Source organism: Crinia signifera, chromosome 7 (genome assembly GCF_055691185.1).
Source record: "Crinia signifera chromosome 7, ASM5569118v1, whole genome shotgun sequence".
In the NCBI taxonomy this organism is placed as follows: Eukaryota; Metazoa; Chordata; class Amphibia; order Anura; family Myobatrachidae; genus Crinia; species Crinia signifera.
Genome location: NC_139223.1, coordinates 19,591,290 through 19,616,548, shown reverse-complemented (window position 1 = coordinate 19,616,548; position 25,259 = coordinate 19,591,290). Strand labels below are relative to the sequence as shown.

The window sequence follows — 25,259 nt, the reverse complement described above, 5'->3', positions numbered from 1 at the left end:
GTGAACAGGCTACTTACATCCAGGATAATACATTTACGACCAAGCAGAACCAGTTCTGATGCAAATGGAGATACATTCAGCTTTATTGGATGCCTGGGTGAAAATAAAATCTTATAAGATTAAAAAGTCTCAGGGAGCATAGAGCACCCAGAAGAGGTCAAAGTGGGTAAAGTGCTGGGCTTGGTGATCTCTCCTTTCCTGGGCTCTGCACCCTCAATGATCAGGCCGTCGCTCTATACTGCTGGGTGGCTGTTCCAGTAAGATTGCAGGCTCTGAGGCGGATGGCACATGAAACGTGGGCTGTGATTGGTCGGGGATGGATGGCACGTTTGGAGTGCTGCCAGGCGTCTTTATGAGGTGATTTGGCGTTCCTGCCACAGAAAAGTGATTTTACACATCTTAGTTATACATATTTACGTTTATAGCGTAATATAGCTCCTAGTCTCTATGAGCTATATTACGAAAACAGTAAGAAAACAGACTACCTATAAGTCAAACTGTTTAAAAAGAAAGATGCTAGATATTATTTATGGTAGGATTGGTTAGAAGAATGAAAATATGATGATGATGATGATGAAGATACCTTAGTGCGTCTATGGCACACCATTGAAAACATAGAGGCTTAACAAATGCCCACAAAATGGCCGCCTCTGTGTGGAGGTGACATAGCACTGAGGTCTTTTTGTAACCATATTTTCATTGTTATACCCCAATCCTAACATAGAAGCTGCCATCTTTCTTTTTAGACTATCAGACATTCTAGGTAACGTCACTACTCCCGGATAAAATGACTTCAGAATATTGGATCAAACCACAAAATGGCCACATTGCGATGTGCGTTGAAGGTGGCTTCTCCTTAGTCTGTCTTTGATACTTACTGATCGAGCTCCTGTAGTTCGAACTAGCAGAACGTGCTCTGGAGGGTTGCTGTGGGGTCTTCACTCCTAAAAATGAGAAGAGTTATACCAGAATCCAGGGTGAACAGGGGGGCAATATCTGGGCTGCTAAGCTGGCGCTTACCTTGTGAGTCCCTCTCAGGAACGGGATTGGTGAAGCTCTTCTCCAGCCGACCTTTATACAACATTCCGTCAATCCCCATCAAGTCCACCTCGCTCTGCATAGGAGGGATAAGAGATGGACAGTTATTGCAGCACCTTAAAACAAGTCCAAATAAACACTGTACACAACACAGGACTAATACAGAGCTGAGGAGGCGCCATTTTATCCAACTCCTCAACCACCACTACGTCCATGAAGGCAACTGTAGTTTGATAACTGCTTTTAGATTAGGTTGCCGATACCTCATCCTACTAATTCATCTGTGAGCAGTATTAGTGTGTACTATATTACACACTAATACCAAACTGAATACATCTTGTGAGTTTTGAAGTACAGTCACCATTTGAATTTAATAATCAACAGAAAATGGAGGCAATATACTTACTTCACTGTTAGTGCCTGTTAGTAAGCGCTAGGACAGCTGACCTTGTGGGCTCACTAACTGCAATCATACATATATTTCAATGTTGGTGCACTTACATTCTTGTATTGGATTTGCCCTGGGTCGCCGTATGGGTAGACTGTGGTGAGGTTATGGCTGCGGGATGGAATCTTTCTGTGGTATGAGCAGGAAGTTTGGGGTCTTGGGGGTTCCGTGTACTGGAACTCGGGGTCTGTCATCTCTTGAGGCTCCCTGAAAACATAAGGGGGAGTGTGTGAACAAGGGGTTAAGTGGTTGGACCCAGGCCCACTTCAGTCTTGTATAGGCAATGATGTCAAATTAGGGTTCGTCTAAAAGACTAGCAAAAACTATATATGCAATGACTCTTATACCCGCTGATCTTGTTCCGGCTGTAGTCCGCAGTGTTTGGGCGGTTACGGGGGATCAGGGGGGCTGAGCGCACAGTAACGAGGTGCCTGCAGGAAAAACACAAAGACTTGTTTATTGAACAGTGACATAATACAAGCGCTACGTCGATATAAACACATTATAAAGAATGAAGGAAGAGGGGAGGGAGCTAATATGGGAGAGACAGGGAGTAATAGCCTGCTTAGCCCGGCGGTAACAAGCTTGTTTACTTACGGTGCCGTCGCCATGGTTACAGGCCGATCACAAGAGATGCACTTGACTCTCTCAAACAGCTTCCTGCGGATAAGCAGATAAGTGGCTTTTAGTGATATGGAGACAGGGGCGGACAATTGCAGCGCTCACCTCTGACACCCCCATTGCTGGCTGCTAATTTGTTTCTCATCTACCACACATAGACAGGCAACGCCGTTATCGCTACCGGTAATAACTATATTAGTATAAATTTGACTTATAAAACCATGAAATTGTTAATAGTGTAAGTACACCTTACGCCCTCTGCCGCTCGAGCGCCCACCGTCGCGTACATTGTGGTGCTGGTGGGAACAAACATATTACACTATAATTTAAAGCGCTTTAGGCTTTATATAAATAATACCATTGGCCACCCGCTGATGTCGCTGATCTTTGTTCAGCAGGAAAAAGGGGGAACTTATCAAGCAGTGTGAAGAGTGGAGGTGTGTCCTGTGGCAACCAATCAGCTTCAAAGTAGTTTATGAAGTGCATGCTATAAGAGATAGGAAGAAGCTGATTGGTTGCTATGCCATGTTCTCCATTGCATGATACATCTCCCCCATAATGTCACCGGTGCCTGTATACCTAGCTACAGACTAAGGCCCTGATTCAGCATGGCTCCCTAAGCTGCGTACATTTGCTGCTTAGTGAACGGGTTAACGCCGCCCGCCGGTGTTCGTGTACGCGTGCGGGCTAAAAATCTTTCGATGGTCGCTGACCATCAAATAAGTAAAACTCAGTTACAAAGAACATGGCCGAGAACGGGGCGAGCGCTGACGCCATGTGACCGACAGCCGCCTGCCCGGCGCAGGCTTCGATCCGCCTGTACGCGCATGGGGACGCCCAGTGGTTTTCTGGTTTGTGGTCACGCCCAGGAAACGCTGCGTGCCCTCATGCGCAAGACCCTACACCGCCCACTGTCCGCCCTTCCTCTGGGCGAACTCCTGGTGACATTGATAGTCGCCGAAGGCGTTCGCACGGCGGCCCTGCACATGCGCATATTCGCCGATACGCATGCACAGAGCCGCACCATCGGCCCTCGCAGCAAATTCGCTGTGGGCTGATCCAAGCAGAATCAGACCCCAAAACAGAAGCAGGGTTACCGGACCTGGAAAATGGTTTGGCTGGTCTATGAGGCTGCAGGTAAAATAAAACCAGCCCTAATTCCCCTAAGGCACACTTACAGAGACACCTTGATAAAGCTGACAGGGGTCAGCGAAACGCGTTGGTGCTGTGTGGATTGCCATCCTCCCACTTTACCCATCTGGACCTTGCCACCTGCTTAATTCACTGGACCTAATATCGAGACCTGGGAGAATTTACCATCTATCGGGACAAGCCACATACCGCAAACATCGTTGAGGTTGTTCCACTGTGGGCGATTTTTTTTGCCCTAATTCTTCAAGGATCTTCATACCTCCAGCGGCTCCCTAAACATATATTGGCTCACCCAAGGACTCTCTCCACAAAGGACTCTAGCCCGTTCCAGTGCAGGTTATATGATGTGCTAAAATCCACGTTATTTTAAATTGTCTTACATAGAAGTTTTTATTCTCATATCCGGATTAATTGTATCTTATGTACCATTAAAAATGTTATACTTTTATATTAATTTGATTCACTTATAATCAATTATTTTTACTGTACAGCGCTTCTATTCTGTTTTTTCTTGTACAAAATAAAACCAGCCACCTATATCCCGCAGAGAGAGCAGTGATGGAGCCTCAGAAACATACAAACCCCCCCCCCCCCCCCCCCCTTCGCACACACTCACTTCCTGAAGCCGGCAGCTCCATCTGAATCGTAGCTCTGTGTAGTGCTGAGATGCTTCTTAAGGAATCTCCAGAGCTCCTCCAGGTCGCGGTGTATGGACTCCAGATCCGATGGGCTTAGCTAAAAGGCACAAACATGTACAGGATGAGGCATTAGTACAGAGTAGACAGTAGACATTGGAATGTTCATCAGCATAGTATATATATATATATATATATATATATATATAGCAATTTGCCGGGCATATTTAGCAGCTACATCATGGAAACTCGCACTATGACCGGTGCTTCTTTGTATAGATTCCAGTGTGAACGGTTTACGCCTCTGTACGCGTTCGCTTTCAGCGACACGTTACACCCCCCCCATTTGCATCCCGGGAACTGCTCCTAAACTTCTCAGGTTTTACAGCCAAATCTGGGCAGTGCCTCCTTGCGCAGAGAATCATACGCATGCACGTGCAACACAAATGCGCAGTAGGTAGAATATCAGCCACCTGCGTGAATACCGCCGTATCGTACACCTCTGAATGAGGCCCCAAATCTGCCTCCGGGTATTTAAGGCCACAGTCCCCTCATTTCTTAATTCATAAACATTTTGGGATAAATTTACTAAAGATTCTAAAAATGAACATAGGTGCTGTTGCCCGTAGCAACCTATCTATTAATTTCTAGATTGCAGTAGAGAAATGACAGACAGTATCTGGTTGGTTGCTATGGGAAACATCACCTGTTCATTTTGAAAAGCTTTAGTAAATATACTGCGTTGAGTGATTCTAGGGGGAAAACATCATTGTCGGGATGGTTCTGTTGTCAGTGATGTGATGAGCGGGTGATACTTATGTCACTTGTGCTGTAGAGCTATGAGAAGGCCTCAGTGGGGGGTGTAGGTCATGTCACGGTTTCTTCCTGTGTGTGAGAGCACAACACACGTGTCTCCTAGTCACACCGCCTATTGCTCAGGTCTGGGAATGTCTGCTTACACAAGGTACATAAACAATGGTCCCTTAGCACTAACACCGAGCCCATTGTTCTCATAGATATATTTATGTCTTCAGAATGATCTGAGTTACGATCGAAGCGACGGTTGACATGATCACTCCCTTATCTGATGGGCCAAGATAAGTGTGCACTCCGTTTCTGCAGTGAGCGCTGGATTCTTGTATCAATGGGCCTGATTCAGACATGATTGCTGTTGGGTGATTTTGCAGAACCCTGTGATCAGATAGCCGCCGTCCAGACAGAGTGAAATCCCGCCCTGTGTGCAAGTCTGCCAATGGCTTGTGAAAATGTTGCTAATTGGCCGCCAGCTGCAAATCTATACGTAACTCACTCACCGACTGAATTGAGTCAGTCTGTGCGTAACCCAGGACCTGCTTTAACTGTGCGATGGAACCCGGCTGATCGGTACCGGATCTAACGTCACACACCTTCCCTGAAAACGCATGGGCACGCGTGTGCCTTTTCTGACACGCCCACAAAATGGTGGGTACCACCCACAAATGTCGGCTTCGTGTCAATCAAATTGCGAGGGGAATGCGATCAGATTAGCCACCGATGTTTGGCCTTACGCATGTGCAGCAATCAGGGCTGAATAAGCCCCATGCAAGAACAGCGGTGGTCTTAAGATGGGCGCACAGTGAGCGACTGATGGGCCAATATATTGCATGACCGTTGGCAGGGGTGTGAATAACGCCTGATCAGACATACGGATCACATTGGCCCTGCAGCAAGGCCAATGAGACCGCCGGTGACTGACATCTCCACTTGGTTAGGCCTTTCTCATAAAGCCACCCGGCAGAGTGGTGAAGCAACATCCTTTCAGTACCTCAAACTGGTCAAAGATATTCAAATACCGGTGGGTTTTCATTCAGAGTTGGTTGTTAATGTGAAAAATCCTGGACGGTCACTAGAGACTGCTCCATCCAGTCAGACGGAGGGATCTACATCAGGGAGGGGCTTCATAGCAGCATTAGCATAGAGACTGCGGCCAAACATGTGGCCACGTCTGCATCCAACATCAGCCATCTGTCTCCAGTGAGGTACAGTGAGCCCAGGCCAGTAGTATTGGTCAGTAGGAAGAGTAAAGTAGTCCACCTCTGGTTTCGGTCAGGCTTTCAGGTGGATCCAGCACATGATAGACAGAGCACACATCCTACAGTTGTAAATACTTCTTCATGGGTACTTCTTTTTCTTCTGTATCCAGATCCCAAAACTTTGAAAGCCACATACACATTATAGACCAGGGAGATAAAATAGACGACATCCACAAAGTTCTGCCCAAGTCCAGGAGAACAGACGTATTCCTCATCAGGGTGCAGTTCCTAAAGGTGCAATTCCTAATTCCTTCAAGCGGATTGAACCAATAAAGTTTGTGTCCCAACAATGTATTAAGGGATGACTGGCTGGTAAAGCTCAATATAGCCTCAGATTCGGTGTTGCCCTCAGAGATAGATTTTATGTACTGTGGACAGCAGGTAGTGATGGCCTCACTTCAGACTGGTCCTGTGACCGACCTCCATCATGATCATCTTCTTATCAATATAACACTTAGAAAGAGACTAGGGTGTGATGGAGATCTACTGGAAGTCTTCTGACGCAAACCAACCTTGATCCAAAGTTCCTGGTCAATGAAGATGAGCCCACAGCAAGTCTCCAGAGATGGGACATCCTTAGAAGGAATCTTTTGTTTAAGATGCGGTTGAAAAGCTCAGGTCTCATGTACACCCAGTTCAACCACCTAAATATTCGGAGCCAAGGTTTCTATCATATAAATACAATGAAGAGTAAAGGAAATAACCAATGAGCACTTCCGGAAATGTATTCTTGGGTTCCGCACACCCAGTTCCATACATACTCAGGTACATTTGCTATAATGATATGATTGTGGTGTATACTGTAGGTGTGTTACCTTGCCCTCCAGTCCAGCCAGTAGCTTGGCCAGCATGTTTTGCCACTCAGACTCCTGTACGGACAGTTTCTTGATAAGGTCCTCCAGCACGGCGTTGACCTCTCTGATGGCGCCCTCCAGTTGACCTTGTTCCACTTTGGTTTCCAGTGCCCGTTTGTCAGCTTTCTGTAGGAGAGGTATTGGTAAAGACTTCCTGCCCATGTATTTAACCACCATGGTACCCCATTAGTGCCTGTGCAAATATTACCCCAACTCCTCTCTGCCCTAAACCCAACTGCACCTAACCTAAGCTTCACCGGTCTATACTTGTCACTACGATACCACCTGAATGTCATTGTACAAGTCTAACCCCCCTGCTATACATCCTGTGTACTCTAGTCCAACCCCCTGCTATACCTCCTATGTACACTAGCCCAACCCCCTGCTGTACCTCCTGTGTACACTAGTCCAACCCCCTGCTGTACCTCCTGTGTACACTAGTCCAACCCCCTGCTGTACCTCCTGTGTACACTAGTCCAACCCCCCTGCTATACCTTCTGTGTACACTAGTCCAACCCCCTGCTATACCTCCTGTGTACACTAGTCCAACCCCCTGCTGTACCTCCTGTGTACACTAGTCCAACCCCCTGCTGTACCTCCTGTGTACACTAGTCCAACCCCCCTGCTATACCTCCTGTGTACACTAGTCCAACCCCCTGCTATACCTCCTGTGTACACTAGTCCAACCCCCTGCTATACCTCCTGTGTACACTAGTCTAACCCCCCTGCTATACCTCCTGTGTACACTAGTCCAACCCCCTGCTGTACCTCCTGTGTACACTAGTCCAACCCCCCTGCTGTACCTCCTGTGTACACTAGTCCAACTCTTGCCCCACCTCCTGTTTCTCCACCGTGGCATCTTCTTTCCACATTCTTCCAAGTGCTTCTGTATTGCTGTCGACACAGTTATATTCCCACCACTAAACCTATCCTGGTGTTATACTACTAGTGCACCCCACCTTCCTGTGCCACCTGCTGCCATTACCATATTCTTCTCCCCCTATCCAGTCTGCAGACCCATTATTACATTCTTATATTATGACCGATGGAGCCACCTGAACTCACTACCAGCATCCAGACCTTAGGCAGAGGGCTCTAGTATCTGCGTCTCTAAGAGATGTAAGAGCTGTGTGCTCACCAAGTTCAGTTCCAGCATTAATTCCTCACTGTTCAGCTTCTTCCTCTCCAGCTCATCGATCTGGCTTTGCAGTGTCTGCAGGGAGAACGAGAGGTTATGAAGACACCGGTTATCTTACTGAAGTTGAATGAAACGGTCACTAATTGCCTTCTCTCCCTTATGATCTGGTCATCACAGAAAACCTGTATGGGACATCTAACATATGACATCAGGTATCTGTGCAGGTGATGTCACCCACACCGGCCAATCAGATCCCAGCTGGCACCTTTCTGGAGTAGAAAGGGCACATGTGCGTCAGTTTTCAGAAATGTACCCGACGCGTTTTGCTACTGTGCACATAATTCACGTGCATTACACATAATAACAACTAGACAGAACACGCAGACCTTAGAGCTCTCAGATGATACCAAGAACAAGCTAACCGGGCCATAGCACATAGTGAAATACTGAATGGCACTGCGCTGTGACACAGTGGTTAGCATTGCCAGCGTCTGCCCATGCGGCAGCTTGTGATCTGACTTTCCTATCTGAATTCACACAGCTCCAATGTTTTTTTCGCCCTGCTCTGTCCCCGGATCGCCCCCATCTGTGCTCTGGAAACCCACTCTTGCAACCAGTTCTGGCGCCGTCCCTCCTGTGTCCTCACCGCGGTCTCTGACAAATCTGCCGCCAGCTTATCGGTTTTGGAGTCCAGCCGTTGTAGGGCCAGGTTAAGATCATGAAGCCTGCCCTGTAGGGTGTCCATGTCCGCCTTGCTCTGCCGGATAAGAGAAGAACAGGAGAGAGAACGGGTTACAGCTGTCTGTAGAGGCCAATGTATGGTTTGTTACCGAGTCAGCCTGGAGGCTCTCCGTTCATTAGGAAATAGTGACATCGCTAAGGCCTGAGGTTCGATTGTGCCTCACGCCTCTGTAACATCACCAGTTCCCAGTGACTTCAAAGACTGAATATTGGTCCAGCCAACAAAATAGCCCCATCCACTGTGTGCAGTGCACTCTATGGACAAAGGGGGAAATGTATCAAGACTTGGAAAGAGATAAAGTGAGGAAGTTGCGCAAATCAACCAATCAGTTCCCAACTCTAATGGATCTAGCACAGTCTATGAAATGACAGAATATGGTTGCTTCGTGCAAACTTCTCCTTGTTTATCTCACTTCAAAGATTTATAAATTTCCACTTTAGGGTAGTAATAAGAGGTGAGTTCCCTTCAGATTCAATATGTCTTTGAGCTACTACTCACTGCAAAGATAGATAGATAGATAGATAGATAGATAGATAGATAACATGTGGCAGGGACAGCAGGATTTCCATGTTCTGATTGGGGTCAGAAATGAACTGCAGCCAAGTTGATTAGTTGCACCTGTTAGCTGCCTTTTAAGAATGTTGTCTGTACACAGGAATAATGCTCCTGATGCTGGCTAAGCTGGCCAGGTGGTAGGCTGGGGGCCTGGGCCAGCTTAGCCAGCATCAGGAGCATTGAAGATCTGAGATAACACACAGCTTATACAGTAATGTAGGAATACTACAGTACTCATTATAGTACATTATAATGCAGATTTTTAGCTAATATTGTTATAATCTACAGCAACAATTCTATTATTCATTTTAAAAACATTCTGCTGTTCCTCATGAATCCCGGGGCAATGGCATTACTACTCGGTAATTAGATAGGGTTACAGGTATTAGCACCAGCTACATAGAACAGAGCAGTGTGTATAATCGCGTGTGTCCATGAATGTGCATGTGATATGTAAGGAGGGCACCCTCATACAGCGGCCTCACAGACCTTTTTATTATGGCTGAAGAGCTTCTCCACGTCCTGTTGCAGGGACCGCAGCTGCTGCAGGAGATCCTCTGGGACCCCTATTTTACCTGCAAGACACGAGGAAAGTGTGAAACGTGGGGAGCAGAGATGTAGGCACAGTTCTTAATAGGGACCAGTCATGTCCTACATAGGGACAGGTCACTGTTGGATCCAAATTACAACCTCTCCCTTCAATGGACCATTCCCAACTTATAAGAGAGCAGGCAGTGGACATTGAGGAGGAGCATTTGACAGCCAGTACTGCCTTGATCCCATCAGCCAATCAGATTCTTTAGAGAATGAGAGCAAGCATCGGATTTGCTGCTGTACACATCCTTCACAATCATCTGGTCCTAAAAGTTTGTTTAACTCCTTCAAAATAGTTGTGTCCTTTCTGTGGATCACTCCATCACCAGTGGCCCCAGCTACTTCTTGCTTTAGAGCCAAAAGCGGCCCTGAGCCTTCACGGTGGCCCCAGCTACTTGCTGCTTTGTTGTTTTCGCATCGCTGCACATCCTGAGTGCCCTTTGAAGGTCAGAGTGGCCCCTGATCTGCTTATCTTAAGGGACAGTAATGTCATAACCAGTGCTGGACCTATTCAGGACTGCAGACATCAGGAAGACAATCCCGGTTCCTGTAGTAACTAGCAGCAGAGCGGGGCTGCTGACCCCTGAGCAATGGCTCATTGCCTCACACAGACGGGACAAAGTCTCTGTGTGCATACACAGCTCTGCCAGTGCTGCAAGGTTCTGTTATTTGGCAGCAAATGTCACATCCAAACATCAACACTCACACACGTCTCCCATTATCGTACCAGCGAACGGGATTACAGGAGGCACGCCACCTGCGCCTATTCTTCCATAGCTGCACTACAAGTCCCAGCAAACCCTGAATGTACAGGTTCTTTAAAGGAGAACTAGTGTTAGTATGATAACTGTATTCTATGATGTCGAAAACATTGGGGGTTATTCAGACCTGACCACTACGATGCGGATGGAAGGGCGATAATCGAACAACTGCCCATGCACGACACATGCGCGAGACCATCCTGCGATAAATTCTGGCATATTTTTTAATCGCCGTACTCTAGTTGATTGACAGGAAGCTGGCGTTTGTGAGTGTCACCCGCACGTATCAGGTGGTGCTTACCTGAATCAGGCCCCTAATGCAAAAGCTGAATCCCATTACATTAATACAGAGATATATAAATACACGTACTGCATATAACCTTTTACAGACAGCGTCGTATGGCTGAGCAGGATCTGCAGAGCTGACAATCTAAACCTAAAATCTGAGCTACAGGACGGTTACAGAGTAAACAAACGTAATACATTTCCTGCCCCACACCTATACCGGGAATGCGGGGACTTCCAGGTATCTCTATCATGAGAATTCATAAATATGTCTTTGTTACTGGCTTCTTCTGATTGGACAAGTGGCATCGCTAGTTGCTGCCTATTGGCCAATTACTGCAAACAGCGTCAGCAGACCACCATTGGAATGATAAAGGTAGCAGAATGCGGAGAATTTACATTTTGTAGGGGTTTTGCAATTGGGCAATTTAGGAAATGTCTGGAGTGATGGAGAAAGAAATAGGTTGTTTAATTGGTATGCTGGGCCCCGGTAAAATGGTGTGGGCGTGGCCTAATTGTGGGAGGTGTGCTGAAAAAACACTCTAAACTCAAGGGGGGGAGGGGAGCGTTATTGTCCTCCCCCCCCCCCCTCAGCACCAGCAGCAGCACACACCTACATCATGAGCTCTCACGCTGTCAGTGAGATGCTAATGTTGAGCCTGCTGTCAGCATACCACATGCTGTAGAGGTGTGTGCTGCTGCCCGGCAGGAACGGAGGGTGAAGGTGGGAGGTCAGACCAGGGCCCCCCGCCGGGCCCCTCCAGCAAGCCCGGGCCCGGGTAATTCGTACCTGCCCCATCCCCCCCCCCCCCCCCCCCCCATCTCGGCTGCCCTGTGTCAACGTACATCCAGCCTCCTTTCACATTAAACAGCCCTTCTAGCCACACCATGCCATATCAATAGTGCTACTTTTTTGCTACTTTTTCCATTAAATTGCATCTTATTTGCAAAATGCAATAGGACGCACAAGCAGCTTCTGCTGACTAAAATAAAATGTTGCGTGCCCATATCCTGTGTGTGTGTGTGTGTGACTGCTGCTGTATCTATATACGTAATGCTAAGTTACAGGGTTTTCCTGAAGAATATATCAGCAGAATATAGGCATGCTGCATATCATTTTACTCAGAAGAAGCTGCTTGTGTTGTTCCAGTTTGCAAATAGGATACATTTTAAAGGGAAAGGTTACACGCAAAGATGATCTGTGCTACCGAGTCACATGGAGCTGACACGTTATAGGTAACGCAACTGGTAGATGTAGGTGGATACTTCTGTATGAGGCTAATTTTATTTAGCTTGACACTCCCCAACCAATCTCGCTCAGCTGTTATGATAGATGTGTCACTCACCCATCTCTAGGTCCATCCTCCTCAGCTCCTCCTCGATGCCCTGAACACGTTGCTCCAGCTCTCCATGTCTCCCGGACAGTGTCCCCAAGCCGCCCAGTATCCTCTTCACATTCTGCTGCTTGCTGTCATGGCTGAGCGCCCAGTCTGAGCTCTGGAGGGGGTACACAGCTATATGTCAGCTTGGCGATGCCACCCTAATAAGCGATATTGCGGAGCTGGTTGCATAAATCAGCGCGATAGACTATGTGTAGTTTTGTGGCTCACCTTGTCCGTCAGAACATCATGTAACGCGGGCCAGGACACCAGGTCAGACGGCTCCGGGTAGGAGTACAGCTTACTCTGCAGAGTCTCCTGTCAGTTTGTGGAGATCTATCAGTCACTTCCACATACTGTCATGAAACTGGGGATATGTCATTAACTACCAGATATCCCCCAATATCACCTTTTCTAGACTGGCGGGTCTAATACCCAACCACCACCACCCGCCCCTCCCCCCGGGCTTTAATATATTGCGCCTCTCAGTTCTGGTTGGGTGGGAACCTACCAGCTTGTCTGCCAGCCTGGGGATATTCTGAGTTTGACCTTCCAGGTCCTGCAGTCTCCTCTCAACTTGCTGGATGTTCACCTGCAACGAGAACCCGGATAAAGGTTTGGTTTGTTGTTCTGCAATGAAAAAGGTTACGCATTTCCAACATTACCAATAACAGCAAAATAATGTTTCCATCATTCAATAAATGGTCCATGGAAGGAATTTCGCTTAAACACGTAACGCGTTTCGCTTGCTGCTGCAATGCCGGGCTTGCTGTTAGTAGTCAAGTTGCCAGTGTTGCATCTGCCGTGCAGATCAAAGTCAGATCAAGAAACAAAATATCTGCAGACAACCTGTCTGGTAATTAGTACGCATACAATGGCAGCAATTGATGCTCTTCTTAAAAACATTTGCACAAACGAGTCTGAAGAAGGAGGCAGCAGACCCACGAAACGCGTCACATGTTCCACAGTCCGTTGCTTTGTTGGAACTGGATTCATGCAACTGCTAACGATGAACTTTTACTCTTCATAACTAAGTGGCACTGACTACATTATTGGTAGAACTTGCACCTAAAGGTACTTTTATGATTGGGTTCTCAAAGAGTTTCTGGAACCTGCTTTCCCGTTAAGGCAGCAAACACTTTACAGTCGGCTATTTGGGTTCCTCTCCTACCACATTCCACATGAAAATATCAATTACGCAGCGTTAATGGTGACTGCAACGTCATATTACATAACAGTCACGCTTATGATTTACGCTGGAGGGGTTAATACACAATCAGCCAATGAGAAGTAGCCAGACAGTGCTGCCCACTTTATCTGGAACCTACCTTTGCCACCAGGTCACCGAGGGACCCCAGCCTCTCCTCAATCAGCTGGTTGGCCTGCCTGAGGCTGTTGAAGGTGCTGAGAAGCTCCTGGAAGGCGCTCATGACCTGGAGGAACAGAAGGAACAGCGACAACCACCGGCCGGTTAGAATATGTTTCCTATCTGCAATACGCTGTATGGTCACCTTAGGCGGTGGTAGAGCACTGGAACATCTCACCTTGCTGACTCCATCTTCACTGGCCTCCACCTTCTTCTTCAGCTGCATGAGCTGCCACATCTCCTCTATGGGCTTATTCTGCGCCTGGCTGGCGTGCAGGAGGCTGGTGGAGCTGGGCAGGGAATCCAAGTGATGGAGCTTGGCCTCCATCCCAGAGACTCTGTCCTGCAGCTGGTGGAAGAGAGTGGACGGCTTGCCAGAGTCGTGGGCCCCGACCAGCCCCGGCTGGATGAACTCCCTCTCCTCCTGGGACAGCGACCTCTGGATGTCCCCCAGCTGCAGGTGCTCCAGGAGGCCATGGAGCAGGGAGTGCAGAGCGTTAAAGTTAACAGTGCCCGGTTCTGGGGAACCGATGGCCAAGTTCACCAACTCCTTGAAGGACACCGACATGGTGGAGGCAGCTGGGAGACCTGGAGGGGATATTGGGGATTATACAGTAAAGAACGAAAACACATTAGTGACACGGTATCCGGATAATAAGTCAACAGTCAAAAGGTCGACAGTGAGAGATGTTCAAAATATCTGCTAAAACTTCCAATGCCGCTCACATTTGTTATATAAATTCAAATAAAAAATGTTTGTAAAAAAAGATTATTTTTGCTATATAAGGTGACATTACAGGTCATTATGATAAATAAAAATGTTTGATTTACAATTTTCACACCTATTTTGACAAATTCTCTTGGCACTAAAGGGTTACAGACAGTCAACATGCAGAAAAGGTCAACAAGTTGAAATGATTGACATGGCAATGGTTGACACAAGATTTTATGATTTTTTTCATCATTTCCCCTCCACGTGGACTACGACTGGGAATAGGGACCTGTGTCGAGCGCTGCACTAATCGGGGTCACATGTGTGAATGGCACCCCCCAGAAAAAAATGGTGTCAACCTTTTCTGTGTTGACCATTTCCATGTCGACATGTTGTACAAGTTTCGGGTATCTACCTTTTACGTGTCGATTGTTTGACCCTGTCTATCACACACTTTGTAGCTGCACGGTGGCACGGTGGTCAGTAGCGTTGGAGAATATGGTTATGTCACAGTCCGGACAATCACAAGTCATTACCATTACTCCTCATCAGACGCAGGCAGCACATGAAGTACAAGTGCCAGCATGACTTTAATCAAAGACTTGATACACTTTATGTCTGTTTAATATACATCTACAATGTGCATTCCCCGCTGTATAACGGAGGTTATCTATTTCCCTGTGTTATATTGGGCACTTTATTTGCGGATATGATAATAAATAAGGACACATGCTCACATACCAGCCTACACCAGGTCCTCATACCACAGCCCAGTGCTTACATCTGCAGGTACTCCAAATGCACCCCTATCCCTAACCACAGGTCCCCATCCCCCACCACCAATACTTTACCTTCTAAGGCGGTGTTAATCTCCTATTAGCTGTACTTAGAGTGCAAGCTCTTCAGGCAAATCTTGTGCATGCTTATTCCTTCAGCATACAAACCCAGCACACACTGCCCCCTCCTAGCAACACTTGTAGTCACTCCTCCTCTCTCCCAGACTGGGCTAGGAAGTTTTCCCCTGGTTGCCAGGACACCAAGAAACGCCTGATAATCAGCAGCCGACACTTCAAGTCTAGTGTTTGTGTCCTGGTTGCTACATCTCAGACGGCTGCCAGTAACCTAACTCCCCTCCGCTGAGTGCACATTAATTACCTGCAATACATCTGCTGGGAGAGACATATATATCAATCAGTGGATGAGTGATGTGCCGGTGAGGACAGGGCTGCATGTGACAGGGGCAGTGACATGATGTGAGGAGGGGAATGGGGGCAGCAGGAAGCCACAGGCTGAGAGTTATATAGTGGGAGGAGCAGGGTCACCAGCAGCACAGAGTATATCAGGAGATGAGTGATGTGTTAGTGAGGACAGGGCTGCATGTGACAGGGGCAGTGACATGATGTGAGGAGGGGAATGGGGGCAGCAGGAAGCCACAGACTGAGAGTTATATAGTGGGAGGAGCAGGATCCCCACCAGCACAGAGTATATCAGGAGATGAGTGATGTGTTAGTGAGGACAGCGCTGTATGTGACAGGGGCAGTGACATGATGTGAGGAGGGGAATGGGGGCAGCAGGAAGCCACAGGCTGAGAGTTATATAGTGGGAGGAGCAGGGTCCCCAGCAGCACAGAGTGTATCAGGAGATGAGTGATGTGTTGAGGACAACACTGTATGTGACAGGGGCAGTGACATGATGTGAGGAGGGGAATGGTAGCAGCAGGAAGCCACAGACAGAGATATATAGTGGGAGGAGCAGGGTCCCCAGCAGCACAGAGTATATCAGGAGAGGAGTGATGTGTCAGTGAGGACAGGGCTGCATGTGACAGGGGCAGTGACATGATGTGAGGAGGGGAATGGAGGCAGCAGGAAGCCACAGACTGAGAGTTGTATAGTGGGAGGAGCAGGGTCCCCAGCAGCACAGAGTATATCAGGAGATGAGTGATGTGTCAGTGAGGACAGGGCTGCACGTGACAGGGGCAGTGACATGATGTGAGGAGGGGAATGGGGGCAGCAGGAAGCCACAGGCTGAGAGTTATATTGTGGGAGGAGCAGGGTCCCCAGCAGCACAGAGTATATCAGGAAATGAGTGATGTGTTAGTGAGGACAACACTGTATGTGACAGGGGCAGTGACATGATGTGAGGAGGGGAATGGTAGCAGCAGGAAGCCACAGACAGAGATATATCGTGGGAGGAGCAGGGTCCCCAGCAGCACAGAGTATATCAGGAGATGAGGGATGTGTCAGTGAGGACAGGGCTGCATGTGACAGGGGGCAGTGACATGATGTGAGGAGGGGAAGCCACAGACTGAGAGTTATATAGTGGGAGGAGCAGGGTCCCCAGCAGCACAGAGTATATCAGGAGAGGAGTGATGTGTCAGTGAGGACAGGGCTGCATGTGACAGGGGCAGTGACATGATGTGAGGAGGGGAATGGAGGAAGCAGGAAGCCACAGACTGAGAGTTATATAGTGGGAGGAGCAGGGTCCCCAGCAGCACAGAGTATATCAGGAGATGAGTGATGTGTCAGTGAGGACAGGGCTGCATGTGACAGGGGCAGTGACATGATGTGAGGAGGGGAATGGAGGCAGCAGGAAGCCACAGACTGAGAGTTGTATAGTGGGAGGAGCAGGGTCCCCAGCAGCACAGAGTATATCAGGAGATGAGTGATGTGTCAGTGAGGACAGGGCTGCACGTGACAGGGGCAGTGACATGATGTGAGGAGGGGAATGGGGGCAGCAGGAAGCCACAGGCTGAGAGTTATATTGTGGGAGGAGCAGGGTCCCCAGCAGCACAGAGTATATCAGGAAATGAGTGATGTGTTAGTGAGGACAACACTGTATGTGACAGGGGCAGTGACATGATGTGAGGAGGGGAATGGTAGCAGCAGGAAGCCACAGACAGAGATATATCGTGGGAGGAGCAGGGTCCCCAGCAGCACAGAGTATATCAGGAGATGAGGGATGTGTCAGTGAGGACAGGGCTGCATGTGACAGGGGGCAGTGACATGATGTGAGGAGGGGAAGCCACAGACTGAGAGTTATATAGTGGGAGGAGCAGGGTCCCCAGCAGCACAGAGTATATCAGGAGAGGAGTGATGTGTCAGTGAGGACAGGGCTGCATGTGACAGGGGCAGTGACATGATGTGAGGAGGGGAATGGAGGAAGCAGGAAGCCACAGACTGAGAGTTATATAGTGGGAGGAGCAGGGTCCCCAGCAGCACAGAGTATATCAGGAGATGAGGGATGTGTCAGTGAGGACAGGGCAGTATGTGACAGGGGCAGTGACATGATGTGAGGAGGAGAATGGAGGCAGCAGGAAGCCACAGACTGAGAGTTATATAGTGGGAGGAGCAGGGTCCCCAGTAGCACAGAGTATATCAGGAGAGGAGTGATGTGTCAGTGAGGACAGGGTTGCATGTGACAGGGGAGTGACATGATGTGAGGAGGGGAATGGAGGCAGCAGGAAGCCCCAGACTGAGAGTTATATAGTGGGAGGAGCAGGGTCCCCCAGCAGCACAGAGTATATCAGGAAATGAGTGATGTGTCAGTGAGGACAGGGCTGCATGTGACAGGGGCAGTGACATGATGTGAGGAGGGGAATGGAGGCAGCAGGAAGCCACAGACTGAGAGTTATATAGTGGGAGGAGCAGGTTCCCCAGCAGCACAGAGTATATCAGGAAATGAGTGATGTGTCAGTGAGGACAGGGCTGCATGTGACAGGGGCAGTGACATGATGTGAGGAGGGGAATGAAGGCAGCAGGAAGCCACAGACTGAGAGTTATATAGTGGGAGGAGCAGGGTCCCCAGCAGCACAGAGTATATCAGGAGAGGAGGGATGTGTCAGTGAGGACAGGGCTGCATGTGACAGGGGCAGTGACATGATGTGAGGAGGGGAATGGGGGAAGCAGGAAGCCACAGACTGAGAGTTATATAGTGGGAGGAGCAGGTTCCCCAGCAGCACAGAGTATATCAGGAAATGAGGGATGTGTCAGTGAGGACATGGCTGCATGTGACAGGGGCTGTGACATGATGTGAGGAGGGGAATGGAGGCAGCAGGAAGCCACAGACTCATAGTTATATAATGGGAGGCGCAGGGTCCCCAGCAGCACAGAGTATATCAGGAGATGAGTGATGTGTCAGTGAGGACAGGGCTGCATGTAACAGGGGCAATGACATGATTTGAGGAGGGGAATGGAGGCAGCAGGAAGCCACAAACTGAGAGTTATATAATGGGAGGAGCAGGGTCCTCAGCAGCACAGAGTATATCAGGAGATGAGTGATGTGTCAGTGGGGACAGGGCTGCGTGTGACAGGGGCAGTAACATGATGTGAGGAGGGGAATGGAAGAAGCAGGAAGACACAGACTGAGAGTTATATAGTGGGAGGAGCAGGGTCCCCAGTAGCACAGAGTATATCAGGAGAGGAGTGATGTGTCAGTGAGGACAGGGTTGCATGTGACAGGGGAGTGACATGATGTGAGGAGGGGAAGGGAGGCAGCAGGAAGCCCCAGACTGAGAGTTATTTAGTGGGAGGAGCAGGGTCCCCAGCAGCACAGAGTATATCAGGAAATGAGTGATGTGTCAGTGAGGACAGGGCTGCATGTGACAGGGGCAGTGACATGATGTGAGGAGGGGAATGAAGGCAGCAGGAAGCCACAGACTGAGAGTTATATAGTGGGAGGAGCAGGGTCCCCAGCAGCACAGAGTATATCAGGAGAGGAGGGATGTGTCAGTGAGGACAGGGCTGCATGTGACAGGGGCAGTGACATGATGTGAGGAGGGGAATGGGGGCAGCAGGAAGCCACAGACTGAGAGTTATATAGTGGGAGGAGCAGGGTCCTCAACAGCACAGAGTATATCAGGAGATGAGTGATGTGTCAGTGAGGACAGGGCTGCGTGTGACAGGGGCAGTAACATGATGTGAGGAGGGGAATGGAAGAAGCAGGAAGACACAGACTTTGTTTCTCTCTGACACTGTCTCTCTCTCCCTTTGTCTCCCTGTCATTGGGCCTTTTTCAGGTCCGTTCGTTCGGACACCTTTGTTCGCAAGAGGTCTGATGGTGGGATGCAGCTATAATCCCAGCGGTCGGAATCCCTGCGTTCAAAATCGCGACGCCGGAATCCCAACACTTTCTCCCTCTATGGGTGTCCACGACACCCACAGAGGGAGAATAAATTAGTGTGCTGAGCGTAGCGAGGCACCGGGCCCGCTGCGTGGCGAGCACAGTGAGCCCACAAGGGGGGGCGATCCACGCCCCCCCCATGTCGGGATTTCGGCGGTCGGGATTTTGTATCAAACCCCCGATGGTGTAAGTCTGCACATGCACAGACACATTTCTGCACATGTGCAGACGCAGGGTGTGTGCGGCCACGGAGAACAAGGTGTTCGCCAGGCGCACGCACCCAAGTGTGCGGGCGGGGGCGTGGAGGGGCGTGCCCAGCCATTTGCATATGGGAACACCCAGCATTTCATGGCCATTCCCATGAGAACGCTGGGCATTCTCATGCAAGTGCCCCGATGACGTGGGTGTGGGGAGCAGCCAGCTGACATCACCAGATGTCACCTGCTCGCCCACTTCCTCCCGAGCATCCATGTATATGTAAGTGACTTGACATTCACACATATATATATATATATAAATGGTTTGTGAAGATTGGATGAGAAGCGCCACTTGTGTTTTCCCAAATTTCAATAAATAAACAATATTCCCTTAATAAAGGGTGTCTGCCAGTCTTTAAAAAAAGAGCAGTGGTAAGCTGCTCATGAGAAAATGTAGACAGTGGATAAAGATAGCGGCGACTAATTGTTTAAAAAAGGTTTAAAAAATGGTTAGTGATCTGGAATAAAAAAATATTTTAGAGGTATTCTTATAAAAGTAATAAATTTATTTCAAAAGGGATAAAAAGGAGCAATTTCTCAATAAAACAAGGTGGACAATAATTAGACAAATAAATAAATATAAATATAAATATAATGAGATAAAATCGCTTAACTTAAGGATGTAGTTGGAGGCTAGGATCATCCAACGCGTTTCGTCCTGTCAGACTTCATCAAGTATTTATTTATTTGTCTAATTATTGTCCACCTTGTTTTATTGAGAAATTGCTCCTTTTTATCCCTTTTGAAATAAATTTATTACTTTTATAAGAATACCTCTAAAATATTTTTTTATTCCAGATCACTAACCATTTTTTAAACCTTTTTTAAACAATTAGTCGCCGCTATCTTTATCCACTGTCCACATATATATATATAAACGTCCACCTTCTCCATCATTTGATGGTCACCGACCATCGAATGATGTGGGTGGATCTCACTGTTACTGTGTGGCCACCATTCACAAGGCGGGGTTTCGTGTACTCACAAGGCTGCAAATTCACCAGAATAACCCCCGTGGTCTCTCACTCTCCTGACACAGTCTCTCTCCTAACACTGTCTCCCCCTCTCTCACTCCCTGACTCTCTCTCTCTCCCCTAACACTGTCTCCCCCTCTCTCACGCCCTGACTTTCTCTCTCTTTCTCTCTCTCTCTCTCTCTCTGTATAGCATGTACAGCATAAACAAGACTACAAGTACAGAATATATATAATTTCATGGAGTAGCCATAAGAAGTAGTGGGAGTTACAGCCATGAGCTATCAATCTATATAGTACAGTGGAAAGACACAGGTAGATGACAAGCCAGCATTTCTGTAATCTCAACAGACCAATCAAGCAGCAACTCCCAATAACCCAGCAGATTAGCCTGTGGCTGCTTACGGATAGCGATACACTGCTAGTGCAGCCTGTCCTGTGTTATGTGACTGATAGGCGAGGTATAAACGTTCCCCTGATCGGCCACCATGTCACAGGGCAGCAGAATGGTTGGCCACAGTCTGAGGCATGGGATTAGAAATTAATAGACATGTATACAGACTTCCATGACATAAGGGGGCTACCCCGCGGGTGTATACAGTAGTGACAGCTGCCTTGTCACATCATTCTGTTTTCTTTCAGCTTGGCCATATGTGAAGCTATTTAAGAATAAGGATAAATGAGAATTAGGGCAGATAAATCAAGTGTACAGTAATGAAAAGAAAAACCTGCTTGGGAAAATAGCGGATTTCCCCCATATGCATAATGGGACTGGGTAGCCTATACCCTGCGCTTACTACTAGTCATACTAAGGGGTCGATCTTATTAGCCGCGGATCACCATGGCACCAGAAACACTTTATGGCGGAATTTGGACTAGGGATGGCCATCGTTGCCATTGCCATCAATGGTTGCCATCGATGGCAATTCTGCAACTGGCCATCGATAGTGCTTAACTATGCAATAGAAACATAGAAACATAGAATTTGACAGCAGATAAGAACCATTTTTCCCACCTAGTCTGCCCCTTTATTTACCCTTCAGGTAATCTCTGCCTAGGTGTTATCCTTGACTCAGAACTTTCCTTTGTACCCCACATTCAATCTGTCTCAAAATCATGCCACATGCACCTAAAAAACATATTCAAAATTCGCCCTTACCTTACACAAGACACTGCAAAAACTCTAATCCATGCTCTCATCATCTCACGCATTGATTATTGCTATAGTCTCCTTATTGGCCTTCCCCAATACAGACTCTCACCACTACAGTCCATTATGAATGCAGCTGCGAGGCTGATCTTCCTAGCCAGACGTTCATCGTCTGCAAAGCTACTCTGTCAGTCACTTCACTGGTTACCTGTATTCTACCGTATTCAATACAAAATTCTTTTACTTACACACAAAGCCATAAACCAAACTACACCAACATACATATCTTCTCTTATCTCAAAATATCATCCAACACGACCTCTACGCTCCTCCCAAGATCTGCGTGTCTCTCATCCACACTCATTACCCGCTCCCATTCCCGACTGCAGGACTTTCTTCGGGCTGCACCCACTCTGTGGAATGCCCTCCCAAGCACAATAAGACTCTCCTCCAGTCTCCAAACCTATAAGCGTTCCCTGAAGACTCATCTCTTCAGGCAAGCTTATCAAATTCCAGAACCAGTGGTCATCCATTGTATTTGATTGATTGGCCTGTGGGCCAATCAAACCACAGGGGGCGGGCTTCGTGGGTTCCAGGGGTGGAGCTATGCTCCGTGTCCCGGCACTTTGAAAAAAAAAAGAAGCAAAACATTGTTTTGCTATTCCATCGATGGAGGGAAACCATCTGGTTCTCCCCCATCGATGGCAAAAGTATTCCACATCGGCCATGAACCATCAATGATTTTGAATCATCGATGGTCGATGGCCATCCCTAATTTGGACTAAAGTGCTTGCTTCCCCCATAGGGGTGCGAGCAATTTATCGTGATCAGCCAAGCGAAGCGTGCAAAATTGGGTTACATCGGGCGCTGATGATGGCATTTAAACTCGTTGGCATGGCACCCGAACGGCACCTCGCACCCTTCGCAAATAATAGGATCGACCCCTAAGCCTTGAGGAGAGAAAACATGTGCGGAAATAATGCACCAGCCGCCCGGCTCCCAACTGGATCCCATGGAAATCGCCAATGATGCGGGTGCGGGGGGGAAGGCAGCTGATTGCCGGTCAACCAGAATGAAAACCTATACTCACCAGCTGGCCCTATATGTCACAAACCTTAGCGTCTGCTGGAAGTGTGTGACCCGCTCACCCAGCTGGTAGCGGCAGTCCCGCCAGCGCGTTACCCAGGGATGAACAGGACTAAATGCCTGAAAAAGAACAACATTGTCATGGGTTAGAATTTGAATATCAGCCTCTAATTTCTGAGCTGTGATTGGCTGCAGGGGGACCAATCATGTAACAGCGTAGACATCATTTTGCTTTGCAGGACAGCTATCCCCGTTCTGCGATGACTGCATGTGGCTGGACAGGACCCGAATGATAGGTCGACAGTTAGTAGGGTGACAATCACAAGGTCAACGCAGAGACAAAGGAAGACACAAGCAGAAGGTTGATGTGGCAGTGGTCGATGCATGAAAAGGTTGACATGAATTTTTGGGGGAATTATTTCACGTTTTGAACTTTTCCATATGTTACCAGCCACATGGAGTCCGACTGGGAATGGTGAAGTGTTCCGAGTGCAGCGAGGGGACGTGCTACACCACGCCTGGCCAACCTGTGACTCTCCAGCTGTTGTGAAACTACAATTCCCAGCATGCACTGCCACAGTTATAGCATTCCCTATTAGCAAAACAGTTGCAATGCATGCTGGGACTTGTAGTTTCACAACAGCCAGAGAGCCACAGGTTGTCTAGGCATCTGCTACACTAATTGGGGGTCCACAAGCTCAGATGTTGACTTTCTCCAGTGTTGACCTTGTGCAAGCTTACCTTGTGGGGTAGACCACTATAATCCAAACCCAGGTGGACTGTAAGGGGTGATATCACACATGATAGCTGCCAACATATAACATATATTATGATGCTGAGGAGAAACATCCACACAGGTCACGGGCAGGACCTGGGAGCACTACAATTCCCATCATGCCATTGGTACGTGCGGCCTCGATCTGAGTGGTTATGTCAGGGCTGGGCAATTGTGGCCCTCCAGATGTTGATGAACTACACATCCCAGGATGCTTTGCATTAGTTTTGCTATGTGGCCATGCTGAAACTGATGCAAGGCATGCTGGGATGTGTAGTTCATCAACATCTGGAGGGCCGCAATTGCCCAGCCCTGGGTTATGGTATAGTGGATCAGCTGTCTGGATCCACCATGTTATGGGTGACCATGCTTAGTCGAACCGTCTAGTTAGATGCCTAAAAATAATCAACGGCGTCTGTATCAACAGTAACGAATGTTAGACACAACAATTACGTTGAAGTGAGCGTGATCGATAGTCACAAGGTGGGCACGAGTTTTTTGAATATTTTTGGTGGCAATGTTGACATAGGTCAACATCATATTTGCCTACCTGACCCTCTCCATGATGGACGCAATGCTCTGTTCTTGGGCTTCCCTGGTAATGTAGGATTGCCAGCACCTGCTGTGGTGACACCTTTACCTAGCTCCCCACAGGTGCTGGCAATCCTACATTACCAGGGAAGTCCAGGAACAGAGCATTTTCTCCCACATGGAGAGGGTCAGGTAGGCAAGTATGATGTCAATCACGTTCCCGTCAACCTAATGCTTAATTTCTGACGATCTAGATGCTGTCGAATACCTTCTAACTGGGCAGGTTATTCAGATTCAATCGGACCCCCGCGCGTTCGCACGGGGGACCGATTGTTTGCAACTGCGCATGTGCAGCCGCTGTGTGCGTGTGCCCACAGCGCTCTCACACAGAAGTCCGGGCGGGGGGGCCAAGCAATTTAAATATGGGGATGCCCAGCATCTTATGCGTGTTCCCATGACAACGCTGGGGGTTCTCATGAAAATTTCCCGGTTACTCGGGCGCAGGGGGCAGGCAGCTGACATCAGCGGATTGCAGATTCAGAGACAGGGGGAGACATATCCCACTAAATCAGGGATGGGGAACCTTCGGCCCTCCAGCTGTTGTTGAACCATACATCCCAGCATGCCCTGCAAAAGTTTTAGCATGGCCAACTACCAAAACTGTAGCAGAGCATGCTGGGATATGTAGTTTGACAACAGCTGTAGGGCCGAAGGTGCCCCATCCCTGCACTAAATGATGCCAACTGTTGTGGGACTACAAGTCCCAGTATGAGGTTGGCTTGCTGGGCATTCTGATACTGGGATGTAGTGTCCGTCTCATAACTGGCAAACTATTATATAGTGTATAAACATACATGTGATCATTATACATGAATAATAATATAGTAACACACTGTATAGTTACACAGTACACAACTGGTGACGTCATCAACCCCCTGTGACCTACAGCTACAGCATGTCTAGTGTGTCTTCGAGCAATAAAGTTGTTGAATACTTGATGATGCGTCTGCAGCATCG

General features: G+C 48.2%; 1 protein-coding gene across 5 annotated transcripts; it reads right to left on the bottom strand.

Annotated features, from left to right (window-relative positions):
* Positions 1–65: 65 nt before the first annotated feature.
* C7H16orf96 (chromosome 7 C16orf96 homolog) lies at positions 66–25,256 on the bottom strand. Of its 5 annotated transcripts, none has more exons than XM_083152564.1 (18): positions 25,136–25,256; positions 22,941–23,056; positions 13,819–14,228; positions 13,603–13,707; positions 12,786–12,866; positions 12,506–12,592; positions 12,242–12,392; positions 9,745–9,830; positions 8,605–8,715; positions 7,959–8,033; positions 6,782–6,946; positions 3,876–3,994; positions 2,084–2,146; positions 1,834–1,917; positions 1,540–1,693; positions 1,021–1,114; positions 879–944; positions 66–371 (listed from the first exon to the last, which is right to left on the bottom strand). In XM_083152564.1, exons 3-18 carry the CDS (start codon positions 14,206–14,208, stop codon positions 214–216), a joined length of 1,989 nt encoding a protein of 662 aa, XP_083008690.1. In that variant the 5' UTR covers positions 14,209–14,228; positions 22,941–23,056; positions 25,136–25,256; the 3' UTR covers positions 66–213. The 5 variants fall into 5 exon arrangements, with proteins under 5 accessions (XP_083008690.1, XP_083008687.1, XP_083008689.1 ...); XM_083152561.1 differs by having other exon boundaries at positions 22,965–23,056; XM_083152563.1 differs by having other exon boundaries at positions 22,965–23,056; positions 25,189–25,249.
* Positions 25,257–25,259: the final 3 nt, after the last annotated feature.